Source organism: Plectropomus leopardus, chromosome 19 (assembly GCF_026936395.1).
Source record: "Plectropomus leopardus strain MGB_pleo_1.0 chromosome 19, ASM2693639v1, whole genome shotgun sequence".
NCBI lineage: Eukaryota > Metazoa > Chordata > Actinopteri > Perciformes > Serranidae > Plectropomus > Plectropomus leopardus.
The window spans coordinates 14735901-14761607 of record NC_142194.1 but is presented as its reverse complement, the minus strand read 5'-3'; the positions used below and the strand labels follow the sequence as shown (position 1 = coordinate 14761607).

Sequence of the window (25707 nt, the reverse complement as noted above, 5' to 3'; positions counted from 1 at the left end):
TAAAACTGAAAGGCAGCTGCTTATCTTTACAATTCACCAAAAAATGTATAGCCTACTGATGTCAAATGGGTAAGCCGGGTTGCTGGGGTAATCCAGCACATGTTTTAATAAGTTCTGCTCCATTTGAACATAAAGTAGAAAAAGTCAGAGAGGCAGCACTTCTAATATCTAAATGTGGAAAAACTCATGCTCGCTGACTCAACTTGAGCATACTGATTAACCTACAATTTCCTTGTAATGCAATCACGACAGTAAAATCTTGGGGAATGATCAAATTCCACAATAGCACAAATGAAAACAATGATTGACCACTGGCAGTGTGATGATTATACATTGACTTGGATGGTGTTACTTTCATCAGATTTTGCTGGCAAAGCAAGATGGAAATATGCCTGAGAACAGGCGGAACTGAGTGAGCTGTGCCGGTCAGTTTATTCAGAACTCAACAGAATTGGAAATGATTGCTTCAACATGATTGATTTGTTCATTTCTTTCCAGTGACATCTGTACAACTTGCACTATGTTACAAAGAGAGAGAGTGTAAATTCATAAACACGAGTCAAATGGCTCAGGAGATGTCTGTCTTTGTTCCTGACTGAAATATCTCAACAACCACTGGACAGATTTTTTTTTTTTTTTTTTAACAAATATTCCTTTTAAAATCAGCTGCACTTTGTCTGTAGCGCTAATTAGCAAAAAATAGCATGCTAAAATACTCAACTATGATGATGGACGGCATGACTCCTCCCCAACAGTGAAACCAAAACACCTCAATCATCCTGTAGTGGCTGGCTGCAGTTTAAGTTATAAACCATGCCCCCTTTATGTTAGCAGATGGGACATGGGCCAATTTAAAAAAATCAAAGCAACCTCAAATCATTTTTTCTAAAAATGGTACAGCTATGTCGCAATCAGTGTACTCGTGATTTAGTCGGGCCAATGGCTCTGAGTTGGGCTGTGTATGGGTAGTGCCCATGGATATATAAAGAGACCTCAATACAGCATTGGAGGCCAGACCAAGTTCATGAAAGCTGCTCAGTGAAGCCAAAATTGTTCAACTGCTGTGTATAAAATACTGGATGTGCAGTGCTTTTGCATCATTGGCCAATGGATCAAGCACACTACAGATTTTCACTAACTGGCTGCTTTCGGTTTAGCGCTCCCCTTACTTGGATGGTAAAAGAATGATTTAATTTTGCAGCCTCTAGACTGTTATCAGACTGACTGGATCATATTCTGATACTTAAACAAGTCATTTTACTGTGGTTGTGGTGGTCAAAAAGTGTACCCACTGATCTTTTGGGCCCAGTGGCATTGCGTGATGGGCTAAGATGGTGTAATTCCACTGTTTAGCTACTAACTTCAAAGTGTGGCGTAATTTTTGGGGGCCTGGCAGTACCTTGATACCCCGACTCCACTTCCTGAGCTCCTGCACAGACATGACATCACCAGTGCAAGATGACAGTGCTTGTATACAAGATATTTTGGCTTCATTTCTGAGAGAAGGTTAAGACACTTCATCCATCTTTATATTCTGACTATGGTACAGCAACACTGTTATTCTTTTTGATTTGTATTTTCTATATTCTTCTAATATCTAAATTTTCAGTTCAACAGAACACTGTGCATTCAAGCATATGAATCAATCTACACATGCTCAAACTCAGTGATGAAGCCTATGATACACAGGTAACCTTTTCCAGCATTATTGATGGACCATATTGACATGCGTTTATGGGGCATTTCTCCTGATAGCTCCAAATGTGGTCCACTTTCTCAGGTCAATAGCTGAAAGCATCTCAACTTCATCCATCAACGTCTAGTTCTCCCCTCACCTCCCCTTACTCTGAGATCGAGCTGAACAGATGATTGACTGTCAGCTGCCCTCTGTGAAGCACCTGCACGACACTGTGGAGAATAAAAAGCCAAGACGAGTTGGCATCATCCCCGCAGCCACACATGACAACCGGTCCATTAAAACAGAGAACAACTGCCACCTCAGTGGGGTTTTCACTAAAGTTGTCATCATAGTCAACCAGACATCTAAAAGCTCCCTCCGCCTGTACACACACGGGTTCCCCATGATCTCTGCAAACATAGCTGCCTCTAATCACTGTACATCCTGTGCTGTACAGCCTCTCTACATGATGCTGACAGTTTGTCTAATGCATACAGCAATGTAAAATACATGATTTCTTAAGCACAGCCTGATGTCAGAACAGTTACAACCCTCTCATCCAGAGGGTGCTTTGAATTCTGCTCAGCATGATCACATCAATTGAAAGGTAGAGATTTACCAGCAATCAAACATTTTTTTGTGATTTGCCAATAAAGAGTGTAAGGGCCATTAAGGGGAAACACTTATGACTTCTTGCATATTGTGTGGCTGAATGTCATTACTTGTCAAAGTCTGCCTGCACCCATATAATCAAGGCAAATGAAGCTTTTTCTGTAAACAGATTGGGCCATTGTGGCACGCTCCATACCCACATCCCTGTGTTCTTCTGAGGATTTAAAATGGCAGCATTTGATACTGACTGCTGTGATCACAAAGCACAACCGCTACTGAGATCCCTCGTAGCAAAATGTTAATTTTGTTGAATATTCTGTCATTTGAAGGATGGCATGAAAGGAATTTGGCTGAATCAATGTTTAACTTCGCACATTAAAATTCGCTTCCAGACGATGTCTCCTCTTCCCTATATGCTCTTCCCTATCAGTGTGCAAGGAGTCAATTCAGAATCTGCCTGAGCACACAGTTAATCACTTTGCACAATTTACTGGACATGCCATGTAAATAAAGACATCTAATTTCCTAACTATTTTGAGAGACTCTAATTTTCATTTAATTAAACAGCTAAACCAATAATCCTCCTTTAAAATGTCTGATTCTTATTAAGGATATGCACGCAGTCAAAGCTTATGGTGTTGGCAACGTGTTCAAGATATATACTAAACACAGTGGCTCCCATTCATTATCACCACAATTTTTTTTCAATTTTACACATTATCTGTTCTATTATTTGGAGGTCTATATTTTCCATCACATTGCAGGATGATTACATTTTTCACTTGGCTGCCTCTCATATCTGGATGTAGTGAGAGATATGAAACAGGAAACAAAGAGAATGTCACATTGTCACCTGAAGCGTTTCCCTTTAGACAGTGCTCTGCTGAGAATAGGTGGGGCAACTGATGATGTGCCTGGCGCCATGCTGCTGCCCTTAGCAGACGATCCATGAGAACTGCAGCTCTGCAAAAAAATGAAGAAGAATGGTGCATACGGTGAGCGGAAAGACATTGCAATTATGGCTCAGGATGTATCTTCATTATTATCCCAATGCTATGACAAAGACTCAAAAAATAGATTCTTTATTAAAGTTTAGCTTTGTAATAATGATCCATTAAAAATGAAAGGACTTAAATGTTTTCTGTGTGGAATGCATTGTGCTGGAATTTACAACTTCCACTCTCCACTATGTGATGCTAGAGAACACACTGATTATACAGTATGTCCTGATGCTGTATATCATGTGCAGACGGCACCAAGTAAACTTCATATAAAGCAGATGATCTTTGGCCCATAGGGCTGTCTTCTTGTGTCAGTATGTGGTGCTATGACTTTAAGTCTATATGGACATGCAGTTATCTTCAAGCCAGGACTCTTTTCCAGCATATGAAATCTCAAGTCAGCTAACAGAAGCTTCCTGTCATCATCATCATGTAGGAACACCAAAATTTGCCGCGCTACTATGGCTTGGCCGTTGAACAAAAACTCACAATCTTAACAACAAAGTATCATCAAGGTCTTGAGGCTTTATCAGGCAAATTTGAGCTGGATTTGGTCATCGAAGTATAAAACATGTCATTTTTTGTTGACAGTAATTGTTACTATTACTTTAACTAAACACTGGCATACAGATTTCTTCAGGGACGGACTATTATCAGACATATGAAATCTGGCGGCCATTCAATAGTTACAAACGACTACCTGTTTCATGGCCAAACATTGAAATTTGACACGTTGCCAAGATCACACCATTCCACAAAAATTCAAGCTTTTAACAACTTTTCATCTCATGGTCATATCAAGGTATTTAGATGGCACAGATCAAATTTGTAGTCAGTCGTACTAAATATCTAGGAGGCGTTTCTTAAAGCCCTGTAAAATGGCAAAAATTGCACTAAAATTGCATAGTTCATTCAAAATGTCTGATATCCTGTTGAGTTTAGAGTGTGGCTCCAAGAATTTGGGGTGATATACATACCTCCGAATTTCTGTATATCTAGGTATAATGTCCCACAGGGGCTACTTTGTTTAAATTTTGTGGGGGATACTACTGAGTCATTTCATCACAACTGGGCATGACACACTTAAAATACCACATTTTTCACATGTTCTGACATATGTGCAATATTTATGAGCCCATTTATCCCCTCAAAAGTGCAATTAATTTCCTAAATTCCTTGCATTACAACAAAGTACTTCCGTTATTTGGTGTTCGGACCTTAACAGCATGGTCAGGTGTAAGCAGTCCTGTAAGTAAACACAGGAAATAAGCTCAGGGTATAATACATAATGCTGGGGATACTGGATGTGGCTTAGCAGCAAGTCCCCACTCAGGTTTAAGTCCCCAGTCAGGTTGAGGATGTTCTCTCACTGATGTCTTCCCCCTCTTAGTCAGCCAGAGTGTCTTTAATTACACTTTACATTTTAAACTGCAGATTAGGAGGGGACGCTTTGTGAATAAACTCCACCATGGCCCTCACAGCACTCCCGCTGCACTAAAGAATTAATCCCACACAAGATTACATTAATGGTTTCCTAAAGAATTTCCCCCCTCAATTCTTTCCTTTTATTCTTATCAAAATTAACACCATTATCTTACAACAGGCCCCAGACAGAGCTGTGGCACAGCGGCCATGAATGCCCCAAGAACCCCCCCGTGAGACACTAAGTCATGAGATAATTCTGTTATTCCAGTTACAGTACTTCCTTCGCTGCCCTTTCTCTCTGTCTGATTGTACATAATTAAAGCAATTGCATGTGACTTAGAGCTGGGTTCAGGGTACTCATCCCCGATAAGCCCCTTTTTCTCCCTTACACCCCTGACTCCCAGAGGGAGCTGTTACTGCTGTTCACTAGTTGTGCGAGAAAATAGGATCATTTTGGCCACCCTCTCATGTACCCTGCAGGTGGAAAACGCCTCACTTTCTGGAACAATTACTGTGGCAAACTTTCCCGGAGGATGATATCTCTGTCAGGGGATAAAATAAATAGCTTGTGGCAGACAATGGCAGACCTGCGTGGCGTAACCCATTTCACTTGTTCCCTCCTATCTCACTTTTGCCTTGTTTTATGCCACTTGTGAAAGCCTTGGATAAACACAACGCAATGTGGATTTATTTCAAGGAGAGAGAAAGGGAAAATACAGGAGGCTGAGAGAAACGCAGGAAAATCTATCAATATGTTGACAATCAACTACATAACAAAGACAAAAGCAAACCTATGCATTCAGAGCAGCATTAATCCTCCTCGGATTACTGTCAAATCACAGGTCCTGAACTGTGCATAATGGGATATTTGACCATTCTTCATGAAGGACATTCCTGGGGCCAGCAGCAGCACAAACAACCACCAGATGAAGCTTACTGCTCGAACCGAGCCATGTGTCAACCATAGATATAGAATGAGAGCAGATATTCCCAATCGAATCAAAGTAGCAGGATGGTCCAAGCAGTGGCCATTTTTATGTGTACCATTGCCATTGCATCATTAAAGTGGGCTTCCTTTCATATAAACAAACTAATTTATGGCTAACCCTTAACTCACTCACAAACGAGCAGTGGAGTAGTACATTTTCAAATAAGCAATTTTTTAGTTTTAAAATATTACAGTAGCTGTTATTTCCCTGTTTCATTGTTCCCTTTAATTGCATGTTTGCTGCTGAGAGGCTGAGAAAGATTGTGGGGATAAATTGCATGCATTAAACAAATTTAATGTTAGTAATGTGTTATAATTCAAAACAAGTTGAAGACGTAAGAGTCCAATGTCTTTCTAACATAATAGAGTTTGTAGGAAATGAGTTAACAAGGAAATTATGTGTTAGTTTGATGAAAGAGATACACTTGGTTTGGTGTATGGTTGTATGTTTTTCTGTATTAATATGGAAAATAGGTGTAACATTAGGCCAAAATGAAAATGTTAAACGAGTGTGGTGCACTTTACAGCCCCACTGACATGTCTTATAATCAAGACAACTAACAACAATCAGCATTTTCTTTTATACTTGTCAAATTACCACAAAAGACTGTTTAATGTCTTTTCTATTTATTCCTTTTTTTATGGTGTCAACTCTCTGAGCCAGGATGTTACTACCACTGATAGCAAACACACATTTGGCTCTGTGAGACCAAAATGTTAATCAGCTGTTTTAGAATTAAGCACTGTCATGCACATTAGCACTGAGTTTGTAACTGTTGACAGCATTATTAATTTCTAAGCTGCACCAGCCTGTCCTTTTATTAATCATGGAGCTACCTACAGAGGCTTTCATATCATCCCCACTGCTGTCACAACACTGAGCAAGGGGCTTACATTCATCCACCATTTTCTGTTCATACTGGCACCCTGTTTAATTCTCTGATGGCAACATGCCCTCTGCTTTTATAAAAAGCTAAAAAAAATGTCCAGAAAACAATTTTTATCATTCTTTTAATTATATATTTCAATTTATGTTACAGAAAAATATACTGTTTTATTTTATTTTTCTTAAAGGTCTTTTTCTTGTCCCTTTTTGTTTTCTTGGTTGTTGTTTTCGGTGTGTGGGGTTTTTTTTGTACTTTTTGCATATTGCTTATTACAAGGTAATTTTCTTGTAACTTTTTTGTGCTTTTTTTTTTTTTACTTTTGTCTTCCCCCTACTTTTTTTTTAATCAAGACAATTTCCTCAGGATTCCAAAGGGTTAAATCTTTCAGACATTTAAATTAGACAAAAATAAATAATCTTTTGCTCAGCCACCTCTGCTGCTACTACCTTAAGTGCATAATAAAACATGATAAGAAATTATCTTTAGAAAGCCTTTGGTATCCAATAATGGTTGCTTTCTTCGTGTCAATCTTGTCTTGAAGAAAGAAAAGTGTCTTTGAGGACACATGACCTCAGAGTATCGTAAATTGACTTTGGTGTAAAATATCATTGTGGCACACCAGAGCTTTTATTAAAATATTCTGAGGTCATAACTCAGTACACAAGACTGCGTTCTGTGGACCGTACTGTTCTCCACGCCCATGAAGTATTCATACAGCATGCTCACCGGTAGCCTTGCATCACTCCTGTGGGTGACCCAGTCTCTTCTTAGAGTACGGCTAGCTAGTTACCTCCAGCTCCTGAATCCTGGCTGAAGGGAATTGAGTTTTTCTAGTCTTGTCTTCCCAGTTTGTGTGCCCCTATTCCTTCATGTTGGTGCATGTCTATTTCCGTGCGGTGTGTCTCACGGGTGTATACCCTATCTCTTTTTATTTGAGACACACTCTTATCACCACAAAGGTGTTGATTCAACCCTAAGAGGAAGTTGGAGGTGTTTAACTATGCAATTACATTAATATTTCCCGTAAAAGCTCCTTCAAACAACTCATACTAACCTATATGACTCAGATATTGCAGCAGTGTGTGTAATTCACATGGTTATTCAAATTTAGAATTACAGATGGGGGAACATATGCACGGGTATGTTTTTCCAGATGTGCAAATATGTAAAAGAATTAGCGATGACAGATGGAACAGCTACACAGAAATATGTACAAATGCTGCAAGAGCGAGGGCAGGTGCACAGAGGAGTCAGATATAATAGTTCAGGGCTGCAAAGTACACATGGTATAGAGGCAGTGCAGGTGCCCTGGTGCCTATTTTAAAAAAAGGTGCCAAGGGGTTAGTAACCTGAGTTGGCTCTGATTTGAAGCACTGCTGCAGAAATCATTGTTACTGTGATGTCAGCATATGCTGTATACGTCTTTGCACTGCTACTCAGCACACCTTGAGGGAAAATATCTTGTTGCAGAATGCCCGAGTTCAGGGAGTTTACATATTTTTAAGGAGGTCACAGTCCAGTGTGTAGGATTTAGGGGGATATAATATTAGAATTTTAAGACAATATAATAAGTATGTTTTCTTAAGTTTATAATTAGAATAGTCATGTTGTTGTTTGCCTAAATTACAGCCCAGACCAAAGATTCGCAACATGACAAAACCATTTTAGAACACTGCAGAGAAAAGTAGCTGGTTAGAACGTGAGGCACGCAACTTGTAGCAAAGTCAGCTGGCCGATTCAAAATGACTGCAGGCTGTGTGTTTGCCTGCTGTGGCGTTCTCTGACAACAGTCCTCTCCGTCCGCACGGTATGTCGGTATCAGATGGTGGGTCGCTGCTGCTGCTCGCTGTATGTGCCCATGTCACAAACACTCACTGACTGATTCATCGACGGTGATTATTCAAGTCATTGACGCATATTTATAATGAATACTGTCCCCCCAAAGCTCAAGCTGTTTTCTTCATGTTTTCGCCATCACTTTCACCGACTCACTCTTATTTTAAGAAGCTAAATTCTATTTAGCTTCAAAATAAACCTCATAAGCTGGAAATCAGAACAGAAATACAGACAGCTGTTGCAATGCAGATGATACACTGTTTTCTCTAGTTATCTTGGAGAGTTTTTAGAATGTTGAAGACCAGCACATAGCAAGTAGTTCAAGTAGTTCCATGTTTGAACTTATCTTTGGTCTGATTAGGGCTTTAGAATGACAAGTTTATATCTATATAGGGAGCAATCCCTCATGCGTGGGGTATCTTGCTCCACCTCTCGCATTCTGGCGTCAGCCACAATGTTGTGCACAATGCACAATAGTAGCACCCCCCCAGCCCCCCAACAAGCATAAGAGCATTGTCGAATAGCTGATTTGTAGTGTGAAACTGCTTTATGGCTTGGTTGTTTTAGAGAGGAAGAAACTTCTACAAATAATTCAGCAGAAAATAAAAAAAAAAACTCTCCTGAACAATAAACACAGGAGGAATCAGGATTTTCAGCTGTATTCTAAAATCCTCACTGCTACATACCACTAAATCGTAGACACTGCTCTAAAGACATCAGTGCATCAGTTTATCATAGAACGAGAATGAGGGACACTGACCAAAATTGACTTCATCCTCTCCTGTGCACCTGCACAGAGCCACTTTGTTGTTCACAGTTCACTGCGCTCATCCTCTACCTTACTGCCTCAGAAGAAAACCTCTGTGTTCTGATGCCGACTAGTTATGCAGTAAATGTCTCTCTCTGCCTCTTTAAGAACACTCTGCCGCTCTATTCTTCCTAGTAGGGTTTGTCCGTCCAAACTTATCTTCTAAAGAAAAACCCAGAGAACTTGCAGGACTGCACCACCTACAGCACATGTCCGCTCCCTTGTGAGCTGCAAGCTGCGGGTGTGGGTGGAGGGAAGCAGTGGTCTGGGTTCACCATGTCAAATCTGTGGAAAAATAGGTTTCACTTGATAATCTTTCCTTGGTCTGCTCAGCTCATGCCCCCTCCTGGGTGCTTATAGCCCGTGATCTTTCACGTCCCACCTTAAGCTTCCTTCACACTGTTCTATTACAGCCCGTGTTTCTGTGTGGTGGTGTTATTACCACCTTTCATTTTTTGTCTTTGCCCTCTTCCTGGATTCCTCCCTCTGTCCTGCTCTGAAAACGTTTTGGGGCTGAATACAGGGCTTCACTAAATGCTGAGCCCTCATACATTCCTGTCACCACATTCTCATAGTCATGGTGTTAATATAATAGCCTGCCATTGTGCTATGGGACAATAGGCTCGCATCCGAGTGAAATACATTAAACTGGGCTCCAATGTGCTGAGACGGGTTTGGTGTCAGTGAAAGGGTGAGTTATGAATATGTCTGTGCTGTAGAGTGGAATCATGTGCTGTGTTCGGGCTTACTTGAAATTCATTTTTTACTTAAAGGGATACCTTGCCAATTTTCAACCTGCTTTGTGCCATAACGATGTGGGCAGCTTGTGTAAACGAATTGTGGTAAACTTTCCCCCGTTTTAACCAGCGCCTAGATCTCCCTGCTTATCTCTTAGCTGACTCTTGGACTGCTCACACTACAGATTGCACTTCCACATTTTTGTATGCCTGCCACCATGGACACAAAATTACAGAAGCTGATCAAAAGAAAGTCGCCCCTCTTTTTCTCATTCTCTCAAATTCAGACCAAACTGTAAAACTAAACAGCACGGCTAAACCAGGATTCTGTTACTGTACTGCCTATTTCTCACCTAAAATATCTTAAAAAAACATACTTTAGGGCACTCTTTGGCTGTGTTATGAGAGTTTTTGAACAGGAATTGGTCACCATGCCGTTTCCTGTATTGTAAAAACAGAGGCTGAAAAAACTGAGATCAAATGGTAAAAATAAACAGTGCAGATCAAAAATATTGATAACCAAGATACTGTTACCAAACTGCCCTTTTCTCACCTAAAATAAATCTTCAGAAAGAAAGACCTCTTAGCTGTCAACTGCTCGAATCCCTAATTTTCAGTGACACCCTCAAAAAGCTTTCAGGTTTAGCCAGCTGCAGTTCCGTGGGTGGGGTTGGCTTGAGGGGTGTTTGTTTCAGCGGGTGACAATAGACACTGTTGCATTATTAATGAGCCTCAGTACAGGCTACATTTAGCATTGCAGGAATGACAGAACAAGGCTGAACCTGCAATTTTGATAACTAATACAATTGTGTCTGAAACAAACGTGACGGCTATCAAACAGGCGCACCGCCGTCTTGTTTGTCTCCAGTTAAGTCTGCTCACTACCTGCCTTTACACATATTCTTTATGTGAGAGTCATGCAAATGACAGAAGATTTGTTTGTTTGAAGTATTTATATATATTCTTGCAGGTCAGTAACTCCTGAAGATTTCCACATCTCTAAAGAGCAGGTGCACATTAGCACATACATATGATGGGAAAGCAGTGATACGTATAATTCCCTCAAACAATATGAAAGAAGGCTGCGCACCTATCAACAACAAAAACAATAAAACAGCATCTTATTAAGACTAAAACACGTGACCATTTTTCCATCACCAAACAAAGAGGGTGCATTTAGGAAAGTGCTGATGCGTTATTGCACTCTTTTGATGAGACCTTTATAAGTGTGCATTAGGCTGAAATTACCTTGAGATTCTGCAAAGACATCAGCCTTGTCAGTGCCATCTACATCCTCCACCTGCTCTGCTGTGAATGTCTGGGTCACTTCTCTCTCCTGCAGCATCTGCCACTGCAGGCTGTGGTGGCTTTTAATTAATTCCAAGCTACATTTTCTTTTATGTCTACACCGTGCCATTTCTTTTCACTTAAGCCAGGGCTTTGTCTTTGTGCTTTTTTTGTTGTGAGAAATAGCTGCCCAAATTAGATTTTTCTCCTTTGACTCGTCACGTTTCCCTCCAAAATGTCTCAGTGTTGTGTTTCTCATTAATCAATAATTTGATGGCAAAACTTTTTTGTTCTTTTCATTTTCTGACCTGAATTGAAGATTTTCAGTTTGGTACAAACTTCCAAATCCTGCTGCAAATTTTAGCCCCTGCTTCAAAGACGCCCCAAAAAGTTACTAAAAGGAATTTTCAAAACTTTTCATAACTTTTCCATAATATTTTATCCCATTTGCATGACTTTATTTAAGTAAGTTAAAAAGGGTAGGCCTCCTTTATAAATGATACAGTCATATATTATTTCAGGGTTTGCATAAGGTCCTTGAAGTGCTTGTATTTTGTGGAAAAAATCAAGTACTGGAATACCTCTAAAATACACCCTTTAAAAAATTGCTTAAAAAGTCCTTGAAATTCAAATTAACCTCATACCACTGTTTTATATTTTGACCCAAATTTTGTTCACCAAGTGATGATTAATTAAATAGCTCTGAATCACAATTTTTTCTATTCTTTTTTAAATTCTATCCCTATTCCCACTGCCAATAGATCATGCCAGCACATACTGGTATTTTATAACGGCAAAGCCTAACTAATTTGGGGAGGGAAGAAAACAGAGGGTGTAAGTGCTAGTAAACAGATGTCAATGCAGTTTGGCTTGTGTTGGGATTACAATTTTATCTATGCTAGATATTGCTTAAGCAGACATCTAGTTTAATGCATAGATTTCAGGATTATAGTACCCAGAGATTCACCAGGTATTGTTCGCCTAACTGTTGTGTCTAAATAAGCAACCTGTTAATAGCCAACTGTTAATCTATAGGTTTAGGGGTTTGGGTCTGAGGCAGTCGTCACTGTCACCAGGTAGATTTTAAATTAGTAATACTTGGAACATATTTTGTGTAAATTTAGACATGATTTAAATTTTTTATGAGCATATTTGAAACAAAGGTTAAAACAATGTAAAATCAAAACTTTTACAAAACATTTTGTTTATATCAAACCTAGTTATTCCAAGTAGTTTTTCTAATTTCAGAACTTTTCTAGGAATTTCACGACTTTGGAAACCCTGCCTAGATTTTTACCACAGGAAGCGAATGCATAAAAAAAATACAGGTTTGACACTCTCAGGAGTAAAATACCAGTGTTAACGTTATTTGTCTACTTTACAGTATTGTTGCTGTGCTTGCATGGTGAATCCAGAACCCGTGACACGCCACAGATTAGAATTTCCAATCTGCAGTTTATCACGGGGATCTGTCACTCCGAACATGACAAGCAGATTTTTTTCTATATAACACACGATGCATTTATTTGAAACTATAATTCCCCACTGTCTCTCAGCCCCTGTCAGATATGAGTGTGAACAAAAGGCTTCAGCCAGTGGAGAGATTATTACGACACACATCATACATCATCCTGTCAAGCACTCTAAACTCTGTTTTTTAGAGAGGTACTGCACATATTAAGATGAAAATGATCATTATGATGATAAAGATATGACTGGTAATAAATCAATAGGCAAAGACTTACCTTTTGGAGTTGAAGGCTGTACTGGAGCCTGGGAGTAGATTTGGACATGAGGCCAGAGGCGTTGACACTGCAATCCCTCAGGCTGCGGCTATCAGAAAAATGAGCCTGGAGTTTTTCCCTGTGTCTTCTGTGAAGGAAAGCAGGTGCAGGGAGAAGGAGAGAGATGCAATATTACAACTCAAATAAAGAGGTAATCAATCTGCACGAGATGGTTTGTTGACAAAACAAACCGTCATTTAAAGCTACAATTAAAAAAAGAAAAAGAAAACATGACCTTAGTGGAATGATTCATTATAAGTAATCTATTAGCCTTTTGCTGTGGTCAGGGTTTCCTGCTCTCTCTCTAACGACAACACAATAAGATAACGTTTTTTGTTCTAGTCATTGATTTCTGTGACCCACTTGGCCTGCTCTTTATACACACATGTAACAGTAAGGTAGGTGATCATAATACTGACCTGATACCCTTTATTCCTGACACACTTTACTGTGTGTGTAAAATCAGCTCCATACATAACACACATAAACACATATGCTACAATGTACTTCTGTACTTGTGAGGACAATCATTGACATAATGCATCAATACAAGCGTTAGCTCTTTAACCTAACCTTGTGAAAACGACAGAATATATATATTTTTTCTCTAACCTGTAGTGCTGTTTATTAGTTTAGATTGCTTTGGTGTGAGTTTCAGAGTGCTGGAGATATCAGCCATGTCTGCCTGGAACTAGATGACAATTTATGGTGCAAAAAGCACCAATAAATAAATAAATAATGCATTTTAAAAACTCAAGTGTCTCTTCCCAGATCACAACTTGGTTAATTACGATAATCCACAAAAGCTGTGAGAGGTTTAATGTAAAAACTTTTTTTTCCTACAACTATGAGCTACTTGTCTGTGAGCAGATGCATGCTTCCTTCTGTGTAGTGATATGATAGGCAAGCGTAGTTTGATAGAAAGAAAATAGTTCTGAAATGAAACTGCTCACAAGATCTGTGGATTATCTTGACTAACAGGGTCATTATTTCTGGAAAGTGACATTGCTGTTGAGTTTTTTTTATAAGTATTTCTTTGGCACTTTGAGCACCACAAGCCGAGTGTCGTCTAATTCCATTATTGGAGAGAAGGAGTACATTTCTACAGCCGATATCTCCAACTCGCACCAAAACAATCTAGACTGATAAATAGCACTGCAGTTAAGAGGAAAAATACATATTTTGTTTTTTAAGGTGAACTGTCCTACCATCTCAACTGAATGCCTAACCTAAACCATTAACCCCAATAATAAGGAATGGCCAAAAAGACCTGACTTCGCAAAATGTTGTCAGTGACAAAGTCTAAAACTCAAACTGGTTGTCATAAAGATAGAGGTACAAATATGCACTCAAACACACACACACACACACGCACACACACACACACACACGCACACACAGTATGAGATTAGTCCTGCCAACAGTCTTGGAACCCATCGACTATCAGTCTGACAACAGTTAACCTCCGGGGTAAACAGTCAATATTATGGAAAATCCACTGTTGCTGACCAATACCGACACCAAGACTTTCTCATCTGTGTTATATATATATCTTAGTGTATATAGATTCTGATATGTTTTTTTTTTTTTTAAAAAAAAGCACATATATACTAAATCGTCAAACAATAGCTGCTGTGTTCCAAGATTGCATTTTGGCAAATGTGTTTGGTCCCTTTTGCAATTTGCTCTGTTTTACAGCCACTCAAGCATAACAGGTAAGTAATATTCAGACTACAAACAGAAACCAGAACTTATGGTACCAGATTCTTGTACCATTGCCCACAGATTCTGCATACATATGCAAATATCTGTTTCTACAGCTTATTCCTCAGTTATTCATTGCAATGGCTTGTTTAGGGAAGGACTTCACTTTAAAACTATTCATAGTAGGCAGCTGCATATATAATGGAAGCGTGATGATGAACAGGTATAGCTTTTCATCACTTTGTTTCACATACACAAAAAAATGTGTCTTACGGCTAAACTACTGATACCTAATAACATATGTCAAATGCTTTTATTATACTGGTGCTTTGAAAGGTTAAAGTGACAAAATGAGCACCAGTCAGTTTACAACTCCAATATGAGAATTATTTTACCAGAGCTGTGACTGAAGGTTTGATGGTGGAGAAAAGCGCAAATACTGGTTACAAAAATAGCATTTGGAGAGAAGATGTCTTGCTCAAGTGAAAATTCAATTACAGCAGTGTACCGTGAAACGTCCATTACATGCCTTTGTGATAATATTCTGGGAAAAAGAAATAAAGAAAGACAAAGATCTTCCAGAAATACCTCCACAGACAGCTGAGTTTTGAGCCTTGCTTGACAGAAAGAGACTACAAGGAACATCTCTGGTTGGGTGTTTTAATGGATAGATAATGTGCATGCATGAGTAATCAAAAGCTGTGAAGTGAACATGTCACATTGACAGTGCCTGGTAGGTGTTAATTTATCCATGTGCATCTGGTGACTTTCTGACTTTCCGGCTCTCCTGCTTCACAAATAGCTTCAATATCTTGTTGCATGCACAATATATAATTGCTCCTGATCTGTTCCAATATTAACCATAAAAAAGTTCTTATGAAAAAACAAAAATGTAAGACAGAAGAGTAAAATGGCATCTTTTAGCCATGCTAAATATAAAATATGACAGTGTTCCTTCATTTTGGATTAAACTTTGATTGGATTAAAAATTAATTGATGCTTAAGACTTTTGGATTAAATGTTAATTCGCCATTAAATGTTCATTCTTAAATACTAGGTTGCTAAACTCTCTGCAGCTGAGGCCTGTTAAATGCTTCCTGAGTAAATGACAGGGTAAGAAGTTCAAAAGAAAGCAAATGACTAAGCTGGTTGAAAAAGACAATAACTCAACTGTGACTAACTGATGATTTGACCACTAACTTCTTAAAATAATGGTACATAATCGTGAAAGTGGTTAAATAAATGACAGTTCAGGCTCAGTCTGTTTTTATTATATAAGCTTACACCATGCTGTACGAAGGTTAAGGGTAAAGAGGGGGCCCATCTGCGTTTTTTTCACTGTTTTTCAAATGGAAGCTCCCACTCAGCTGTTAGCAAAAAGCAATGACGTAGATTACAGTGCTGATGCCCTCTATCAAACCCCACGCATGCTGTACGCTGACATTGACAATATAAGCATGGTGAGTGAGTTGTGTTATTTCATTATGATTAAACCTTTATTTAACTAGGTGATGACACCTTTAGGTTCAATATAATACTCCACTTGAACAGTACAAACACATTTTAGCTCATAGTCAGTGTATTACCTAAAGCTAGATGGCGGTTGCCACCAGTAAGCAACATCCTGTGCTGAAAAAACAAATCGAATGGCCACTTGAGGTTGACTCCAAAACAGTCAATCCCCAAGACACCCATGTTAAAATTCCATCTTTACTGCAGAAATAAAAATGTTTACAGCCTAGTACAAAAAACAGTTTTGCTCTTTATAGATAATTTCTAAACTTATTAAACTGTACTGGGGCTGGATTTTTTTAAAATATAAATTACTCATTCACATTTTATTAGAACCCAAAGTTGCACATATAGAAGGACCACTTAAACGACAAGCTGTCTTCAAGTTGTCACTGCAGTCTAGGAGCCAGATCAACCCCTCGCTCCTCCACAACTTCAACCTCCCATCCAAATCTGGTCAAGTTTGGCTCCAAAGAAACAAAACGGCAACAACCAAAATGAGACTCGAGTTAACAAATCAATGGAAGACATCACAATGACTATGTCCAGCATTGTATACAGTTTATGGACCCACTTTGAAGAAGCAGACAGGAGCACTGGGGGCACAGGAGCTAAGCAATGTAGCCTACTGCTTTGGTAAATCACACAATAACACTAGCTAACTAAATGGTAAGAAGTAGCAGTAATCCAGCATTCCTTGTGGTCTATGAGGTAAAATAACTGTTTTTGTCAAAGGACTCAAGTGGTTGTGGAAGAGGGCAGAAGCAAAATGTATTAAAGCATCTCTTAAATAAAACTATAAAAAAAAAACAATATCAGTTTTGTCCAGTGAATGCTACATTTAGATTTAGTTTTACAGCTTTACCTTGCTGTCAAACAGTCCTTACCGATTGGGAACTGAGGCTGTTATATCATCCTTTTCAAAGTCACCAGACTAAAGAATAAAGTTTATTTGTGTTATTTTGGAATTTTCAGAATTAAACTATTATGGCATCCACCATAGCACATGGGTTTTATTTGTAGCAACAACATCATGCAAAAACCTACACTTTTCCTCACATGGGAAAAAGTACATAGATGGGCTTGAAGAAATAGCATTTTGATACTAAAACATACATAATTTGACCAAAATGTGAATTTTCAGACTCAAATACATGAGGGACACTACTGGAAAGCTGCAGAATGAAATAAAAACCTCAAAAACGCAACAGAGCCACCCTTTAATTTCACAGTCTAATCCATGATAATCAGCAATTGATGGTGAATATTCAACAAGCATCAGCACTTCACTGATATGTAGCTCCACTTCCGTATCCTGCCTAATTACAAAATCTTAAAACCACACATAATTAACTAGGCTTTGATTTTAATTTCTTTGAGTATTTAAAAACATATAAGTAAGATAACATAGGAGTTATCTCTAATTCTCTATAGTCTTCAAACACCATCAAGAGAGAACTACTGGTTAATCTTCTCCGTGAAGTACTGATGTAAATGACATTTCAGGTCTTTACTGAAGAGCAGAATAAACTTAAGTTTACTGCAGGCGAAGCTACACTGTCAAACATAATTTGGGGAAAAGAGATTCAATTTAACAAGGACTCAGGGTTTGGTTAATTTCCGGTACATTTATTCCACCGTTGAGCCAGAACTCCCTGACCGATGGGCGCTACAGTACCGAAAATAAAACCTTGATGTTGTTTATCAAAACCAATTCAATCAACACAACCCACATTAACTCCCTCTTATACTCGGCTTTTACTTTTCTTTGTCTACATTCCTTTTCTTTCCTCTCTCCTGCAGTGAGTAATTGACTTTGGCGGGGCTGCTTTTGTGCCGCCTGGTACCCCGCTTATCCGGTCGCGAACACGTACACACGCACATAGGGTCTAATGTTTTCCAAACTTGCTCTAGCATGCTTGCCTCTAGCTCGCCTTATCTGTGTGTTTTGTTTTGTGTGAAGCATTTTGTGACACACCTACTTGCAAAAAACACTTTGCAAATAAATCTTACATGAGTATCTGTCCCAAATGCATCCTACACAATTTAGATTTGATGCCCTGCTAAGAGATCCTCTAGCTGACTCACACTTAGAATTTCATTGGGCTCCATGCCATGATAGTAAAGTGCTCTTTCTGCACAGCCGGGGGCATACTCTACTAATGTGGTGCTGGCTGGCATCACTCACTTGTTGCGGCGGTAGAGAGCCATACATGCCACTCCAAGGAGACAGATCCCTGAGGCGATGCTGAAGATGGACAGCACCTGCCTCTGGTAGGTGTCACCACTCTCTGCGGAGGAAAGAATACAGTTCAAGCCATTGAATTTCTACTGTGACACAAATGAAATGGACTGGGATTGAGCAGGGAGGAAGAAACATATCGTGAATTAACATACTGGGCTCACACAAACAGCCGATGGACACACACACACACGCGACCACACACAGACATCCACCCACAATCTGCATTAGCATAAAGCGACCAATGCTGCTGTCAGTAAATGTCAGTGTTTGAGCATGGGATAGGGACATGGCAGACACAGGCAGGGCTCAGTGACATGTGCTAACTGAAGTGTGATAATCATTTCGTTCAGACAAACCCAGCAGGCAACACCGGATGGACTGTCTGCACAGCAGGGGCCACACCAAGTGTGTGCGTGCAAGTACTATATGTGTGTCAGCATTCAGAGACTGATGGCGACAGGGAATTAGCAGCAAATGAATGCTCCCGGAGCTTCTTGTCAGACCCCTGCACATCAGCCGCAGAGGCTTAAGGTCACAAGCAGCTGGGACAAGTAGCAGTTGATCCCAGCAGATATCTGTCTGACTGAGCAGCCGGATTGTGGAGCTGCACTACTTACCATAGTGCATGGTGCTAGAGGGGTGAAGGCATTGCACGCAATGGCTTATTAAAACAAACTGTCAAGTGGTTAAAATGAGCACACTATAAAACCTACAACTTTGCATTAATATAGAAAAACAGATGCCTCACTGGCTGCTGGATTGTGTTGCTGCCATATTTGAGAGAGCAAGACCTTCCTGTAAACAAATACACATAAACAGGAGAGCTGCAATTTTTCTGGATAAAAAGCAGAAGTTGATATGACGTCACATGATCGCCACCATCTTTCTTTGAGGGAAAGGGGGTGTGCATTCTGTGGTATATACACTGCAAAAACCTGGGTGAGCTTTGCTTTTTTTTATCCTTTGTGGTTGGTTATGATTCTCAGTCATCCAGATAATTCTAATAGCTATAACGACATGCTTTCATTTCTTGGGGTTATTTCATCCGTCATCCAAGAGGCTTCTTCAGTTTTGAACTCAGCCGAACTGAAGAAGCCTCTTGGATGAGTGGTAAAACGTCTTCAGGAAAGCTCTTATTTTTCCCAACCTTGACTTACATTTTGATTGAAGAATATTGGGCCAACGTCATGCTGGATTATTATAAAAGTCGCCCTGAATGACCTTGAATAATACCTAACATTGTCATACATGCTACCACTATCTTCACTAAATGAGTAATTAGTATGAGTAAAGTAGTTTAAACTGGACAAGCCTGGGCCAAAAATCACTGCAAAAATGCAAGACCAAACACGTGGGCTCAGAGTATCACTGTTATACCATTGCAATATGACTTTTTAGTAAGAGATAGTATTACTTTATTATTCTCACCTGTCATGTAATGGGTAGAGCAGACATAAATGTGATTTGACTTGGGGACCAAAGTCTATTTCTAAGTCTATGTTTTATTTGACACTCCCCTGGGTCTTTAAATGAGCCCTTTATATGGCCGCCAGCCACTTTTCCCCTCACGATACCTCGACTAGTATGATATTAAACTGTAGACTTGGATTTGTCTAATCTTGTCAGTTGTATTTACAGCCAGTCAGCCAGTGGGTCTTTGGCATGTTGGCGTGTTGATGTCATGAAGAAAACAATCTTAATATGCTGATTTTCCCAGGAGCTATCTGCACTGCTGCAAACTGTACTGGAAGTAATCACGCCATAGTCGTGTAGCATAAACAGGCCAGTTATTGACTATTGCAAAGAGAAGAAATGCAATGAGTTGTTTTTCATATTTAAGAGTTTATGATCTTCCTGAAGTAGAAAAAAAAGGTTTGTTTTGTGAGGTAGAATCTTGGTAGTTAGGATATAACTGCAAGAAATGTTTTTGTTTATGCAATTCAATGTGTGTTTAGTTTGGTTTCCATCTGCACCCAAGCAGTATCGTGGAAAAATTAAGGCTTGATAACATTAGACGCTTGCTATGTCAGCTATCACTGGCAGCCAGATAGAAACATCTATGCTTCATTGTATGATTATCTAAACAAAGAAGACATTTTCTTATAGTGGCCTCTATAAAATGAGCCTCGGTCAAATACAGTATATTCTGTTAAGAAGCTATAGCTAGCTAATGCACTAGCTAGTTGAAAACTTTTCTAATCCCACAAAATTTTTTTTACATATGACAATGCATTATTTTCCATCAAGTGAGTAATTCAGCTCATGCAAGCTTATCAAACACTTCTCTCTTGAGTATCCAGCAGCTACTAATAATTGGCCAATTTTTTTCATAAATCCACAACTCATCAAAATTGGGTGAGAAAATACAATTAATTAATACAGAAATACAATTATTATAGTGCTTTTACTCCAGTAAACCACAGCTCCACAGATTACCTCTGCGTGTTTACAGGCAAGTTTTGCCCTCTCCAATATGGCTGCGTGTTGACACATCGCTGCAATGGGCTAACAAGTGAATGTGGCATCCAAGTGTATATGTCTATGCAGCTTGCCATGGGACTAATCCACTGTGGACAGACTTCTCTGTCCAATTGTCATTCACAACCTTGCACACAGACCCCTGTGCATTACTCAATCAATCAAAAACAATAAATCCCCTTGTGTGTGATCTCACCACCTTGACAACTGCAGGCTAAAGTGCAGAATACATCACCACAGCCTGTTCGTGACCTTTGAGGGCTTGTCTGTGGCTTTTGATGCTGTCAACAGAGAACTGTCCTGGGAGGTCTTCTTCATCCCTGCTTGTCTACCCTGGTTTATCAGCTTCTTCTAACTCTTGTTTTAAGGGCACAGTTGAAGAGATTCCTGTGTTTAAAGCTTACTCTTGAGTGCAACCAAGCAGTCTGTTTGCACCATTCCTTTTTTTTTCTTCTCAATTTTCTTCCTCTGCATTACATCAGTGCTGCATCAACACATTTAAGGGGTAAGATGGTGTAACCAAGTTCAAACTGGAGGGAAACCTTTTTAATATTAGAATGCTTCTGGCAAAAGATGAAGATAACATCTGAACACATCCTAGAATAACAATATGTGGAGATAAATATATATACATCAGAGGTCCAAACTGCCTACTCAGCTCCTGTGAAAAGGAGCAGGGTGGGTTGGATTAAAATAGAGTCGGTCCAGAGATGCTGCAGGGGTGGCCAGCTGTGACACACTATTGCTTATTTAATAGTGGCAAACTGACAAACTGCAATGTGGGAAATTTGGTAATATTTTTTCTTTTACATTTGAGGAAAAATATGCCACCTTTTACGTAGATGTTCAATCAGTGTTGATAGTAAATGTAGTTGATTGAAGCAATAAATTCCTATTAACCGAGAAGGCTGATTGCAGTGCCTACATATACCAGAATGCATTGCTCGTGACCTACTAGCCTACAGCTATTACTTTGTTGGCCAAAACATAGTTGTCCCTATACTTCTTTTGGTAACACAATAAAGCCATTGGGGCCTCTGAAAGCTGTACCAGCATGAACCAGGACAGCAATACTCATTATGTTTCAAACTGTCAACACAGTGCATAACTGCCTCACTCCTTATATTATTTACCTCTCACAATAACACAATGGATAATTTTGCCCATATGTTTATTGGATTGTAAAACATAATTTTTGTTGCCTCCATTAGTCTGCTCTGCCTGATGCTGTTATGTGTGTGTGTGTGTGTATATATGTATGAATATGTTGCCAATTACAGATTTTAAAATGCAACACCAGACAAATAAAGGCTGATAAAATTCTACTTTTCATGTCCCAAACATTTTGGGGGTTTTTGAAAGATTGATTTAAAAGGTTTTAATAATAACTAAGCTCTTATTTTTATATTAATGAATTCAGTGCATTTTAAGACTTAAGGAACCATGGGAACCCTATAAGTTAGGTGACAAAAATACTTACTGATCATCTGCCCTCTTGGCTTTGTTGTTCTTGGCTGTCTTTTACAAGTTGTCTTTGGTATCCCAAAGAAAGAAATTCATTGCAGCAGAAAAATCCCATTTCTGTCAGAGGGCAACTTGAGCAAAGGCATCACCTGTCGATGTTTGTTATTAGCAGCTCAGGTTGTGGAGGATCCGTGATGGCTAAATCTTTGTGCAATATAACCAATCCTCAGCCATTCTCTGCTGTATTTCTTCAGCTGCATACTCCAGCTTTAAAGAATATGGCTGAATATCAAAGTCAACCAAAACACTATAAAATGTATCCTTGTTCCTGACATCTTCTGCACTGATATTTTAAGATGCCAGTATGGCTGTTGGAAACAGTAGTCTGCATTACCAGCAAAGAGAACAAGGAAGTTCTGTTTTTGAGCTGCATCTGAAGCACGCCCCCTGGCTACCTGGAGGAGAAATCCAGCCTGTAGTTCTTCCTCATTTCAATTACGTCACTGTGGCATCAAATGATGGCTCTGGATGCATGACAAGAAGATTTTTCACCTGTGAACTCTGCTTTTAATATAGCATCAATATAGCATGCTATGACTTTTTTTTATGTATATTTATGATCAACAGTGACTGAACATCAATCAAATCAATTCAATCTGGCAAATGATAAGTGGTACATTTTAAAGTTGAGTTGTGTCTGCTGGCATTCTATCTTGAAAAGAGCAATAAGGCATGAGGCTAACTAATTTAGGCCTATATTGGGAATTATAGACTGATGGGATCTGGATTTTTCATATTGACACCAATGGGCCAGTTTATAATGTGGCAAAAAAGGAGCTATTAGCGCAGATGAGAATAACTTCAATCATAGGCTATGAGCTAATTTCATGCAGCAAATTTTACAGGAAATGTAAACATTAGTAAGCAAATATATCATATGGCATATTTGAGCAAACATATCTTCACTTTAAAGTAAAATAGTATAGTCTGCATACAAATGCAGCATATAAATAATTTCTGCTGTAGTTTAAGACACTGGAATGCCTTTATGTATATCTGCAAACACATATGGTGATATTTATAACTATAATAAGCCAGCAGGGCATATAATACCAGCCCTGGAATATATCTTTCAGGTTTTACTGTGCATAATAAAACATAATACTAGTATCAAATAACAAATATGATAATACTTCTGAGTGGTGGAGCTATCAACAAGCAGATCCTTGACCCACCCTGTAATTTGTCAGCAACACAGCAGTGAATGTCTTCAAGCTACACTTTACAAATGAACAACAGAAGTTGCCTCTGTTCTTTGTATATGAATAATGTGTCTCTTGTGTATCTGTGGCCCTGAAAGCCCTCCGGCCTTTAACCATCAGTGAAATGACCTCTCGACAGTTCCATCTTTGAAATATATAGGAGATATCTTTCCCTGCTGCCACACCATCAGTGCTCATGTGCGGCACCACCTGAGACAAGCCTCTGCCTTTTTATTTTGGATAGATGAATTTCCAAAATCTCAACATAAAAACAGCTGTCTACAAAGCTCTGCTGAATGGCTGCAAGGAAAAACCAACATGCAGTCTGTACATAAAACCATTACAGGCCTTTCATGCTCGATGCCTACAAGGCGTTCCTGAAATTAGATGCAAGAGCATGTTGGGAAACGGAACAAACCGAATAGCCTCAGCTATATCAGCTAAGCCATGTCATATCGACACGAGGATAACACAATCCCATATGGCCAGCCAAAGCAACCCTTCTACACATGACCAGAAAAATATGCTATATTGAAGAACATGCTAAAGTATCCATGACAAAATGGGGTATTCATGCTGAAATACATCTGGGAAAACTAGTGAGACACACAGAGCCCCAGCTGTTGGGCTAAAAAAGCAAGAAAATCAAAAGACAAGATCATATTTAGAGCACTCCATCCCACTTCAAACAGAGCTTTGCTGTATTCTGACTGACTGTCTCAAACAGTCACATATTGGACTTATACAACCTATCAAAAGATTCATTGCTAAAGCAGAGGAGGAAGTCATAATGGAATAAGCAAGTGGTGCACAGTGCTTAACGCAGAGCCAGAAACAAGAAAACTACCTTCAGTCTGTCATCTGTCCAGCTATCAATCGATCAGTCCTGTTCTCATTTTCTCTAATGCTTCCGCCCACCTGCAGTAGCATTCTGAACTAATTTAGTCCCCAGATTAAAATCACTGAACTGAGGAATGCTGTGTGCAGTGCAGGCTTCCTGCTCCCCGAATGTCTTCTCCTTGCCTTCTATTTCCTGGAGCAAGCGTGTGACGTGAAGACAGAAACCATGTTAATGGAAAACTTCACAGCATGCAATGTTAGTTTATATGTATGCATAAAGGAATCACAAAGAACGAGGAAAAAAAGGAGAAAAAAATGTAGTGTGGTAGAGGCTGTTTGCGGGGGGTAAGATTGTATATTCCCTCCAGACAAAGAACAGCGTGTCTTTATTAACAAAAGAGGGCTCGATAATTTGGTTTTTAAAGATTTGTTAACCCCCTGGAAGGTTGAAAGTGATATCAATTGAATTCCAGAGAGGTTTAAATTGTATTTTCATTGCTTGTAATTGTATTTGTATAGGCTTTAAGATAAGTGAAAACACAGACAAATATTTTTTCCACCACCAACTGACTTTACATACATATGTTCGGCAAGATACACATTCATAGATGAAGTGCCGTGGTGTGTCTTTATTGCTCCATTCTCATTACATCACTCGTCTCTAACTGCGCCGTTCTTCATGCAGACAGAATACACCTAATTCACCACTACGGTGTTTCCATGGCGACTGGCCTGCATTAATTTTCCAAGGTGAGTGGCCTTGTTGTGCTGGATTGTGTGTTTTGCATGTGGTATTTCACAGACGTAAAGATTAAGCACTCCACACAGTCAATGAAAAAAAAGTTTTCTTACCCATGAACTCAATCCCAAGTTCATCCGCTGTTCCATTCAAGGCCAAGTAGCATGAGAGAAGGGAGGAAATGGGTAAACAGAGAGGGGGGGGAGAGAGAGAATAAAACGGTTACAACATGATGTGCCTCTATCTTACTCAGTATTCACCTTAGGGAGAGACACATGCTGCAACTAGACCATAAAGTTGGTTTGACGGCTTCCTCTGACATGGCTCTCCCTTGTGCACCAGGTAATGAGCCAGCCAGCCCCAGATGCTTGGTATGCTTTTCCCTGATACACTCCGGATTCACACAGCCTACAGTGGCTT

The 25707-nt window shown here is 39.4% G+C and overlaps 1 protein-coding gene across 1 annotated transcript in view; it reads right to left on the bottom strand.

The window, feature by feature from the left end:
• The window catches only part of nrg3b (neuregulin 3b), a 247028-nt gene that overhangs the window by 10328 nt on the left and 210993 nt on the right, over positions 1 to 25707 (bottom strand). The window contains exons 4-7 of the mRNA XM_042508234.2: positions 25401 to 25427; positions 18448 to 18550; positions 13005 to 13131; positions 3144 to 3253 (exon numbers count right to left, since the gene is read on the bottom strand). Coding sequence (XP_042364168.2) covers positions 3144 to 3253; positions 13005 to 13131; positions 18448 to 18550; positions 25401 to 25427 — 367 coding nt within the window. The remainder of the gene's footprint in view (positions 1 to 3143; positions 3254 to 13004; positions 13132 to 18447; positions 18551 to 25400; positions 25428 to 25707) is intronic.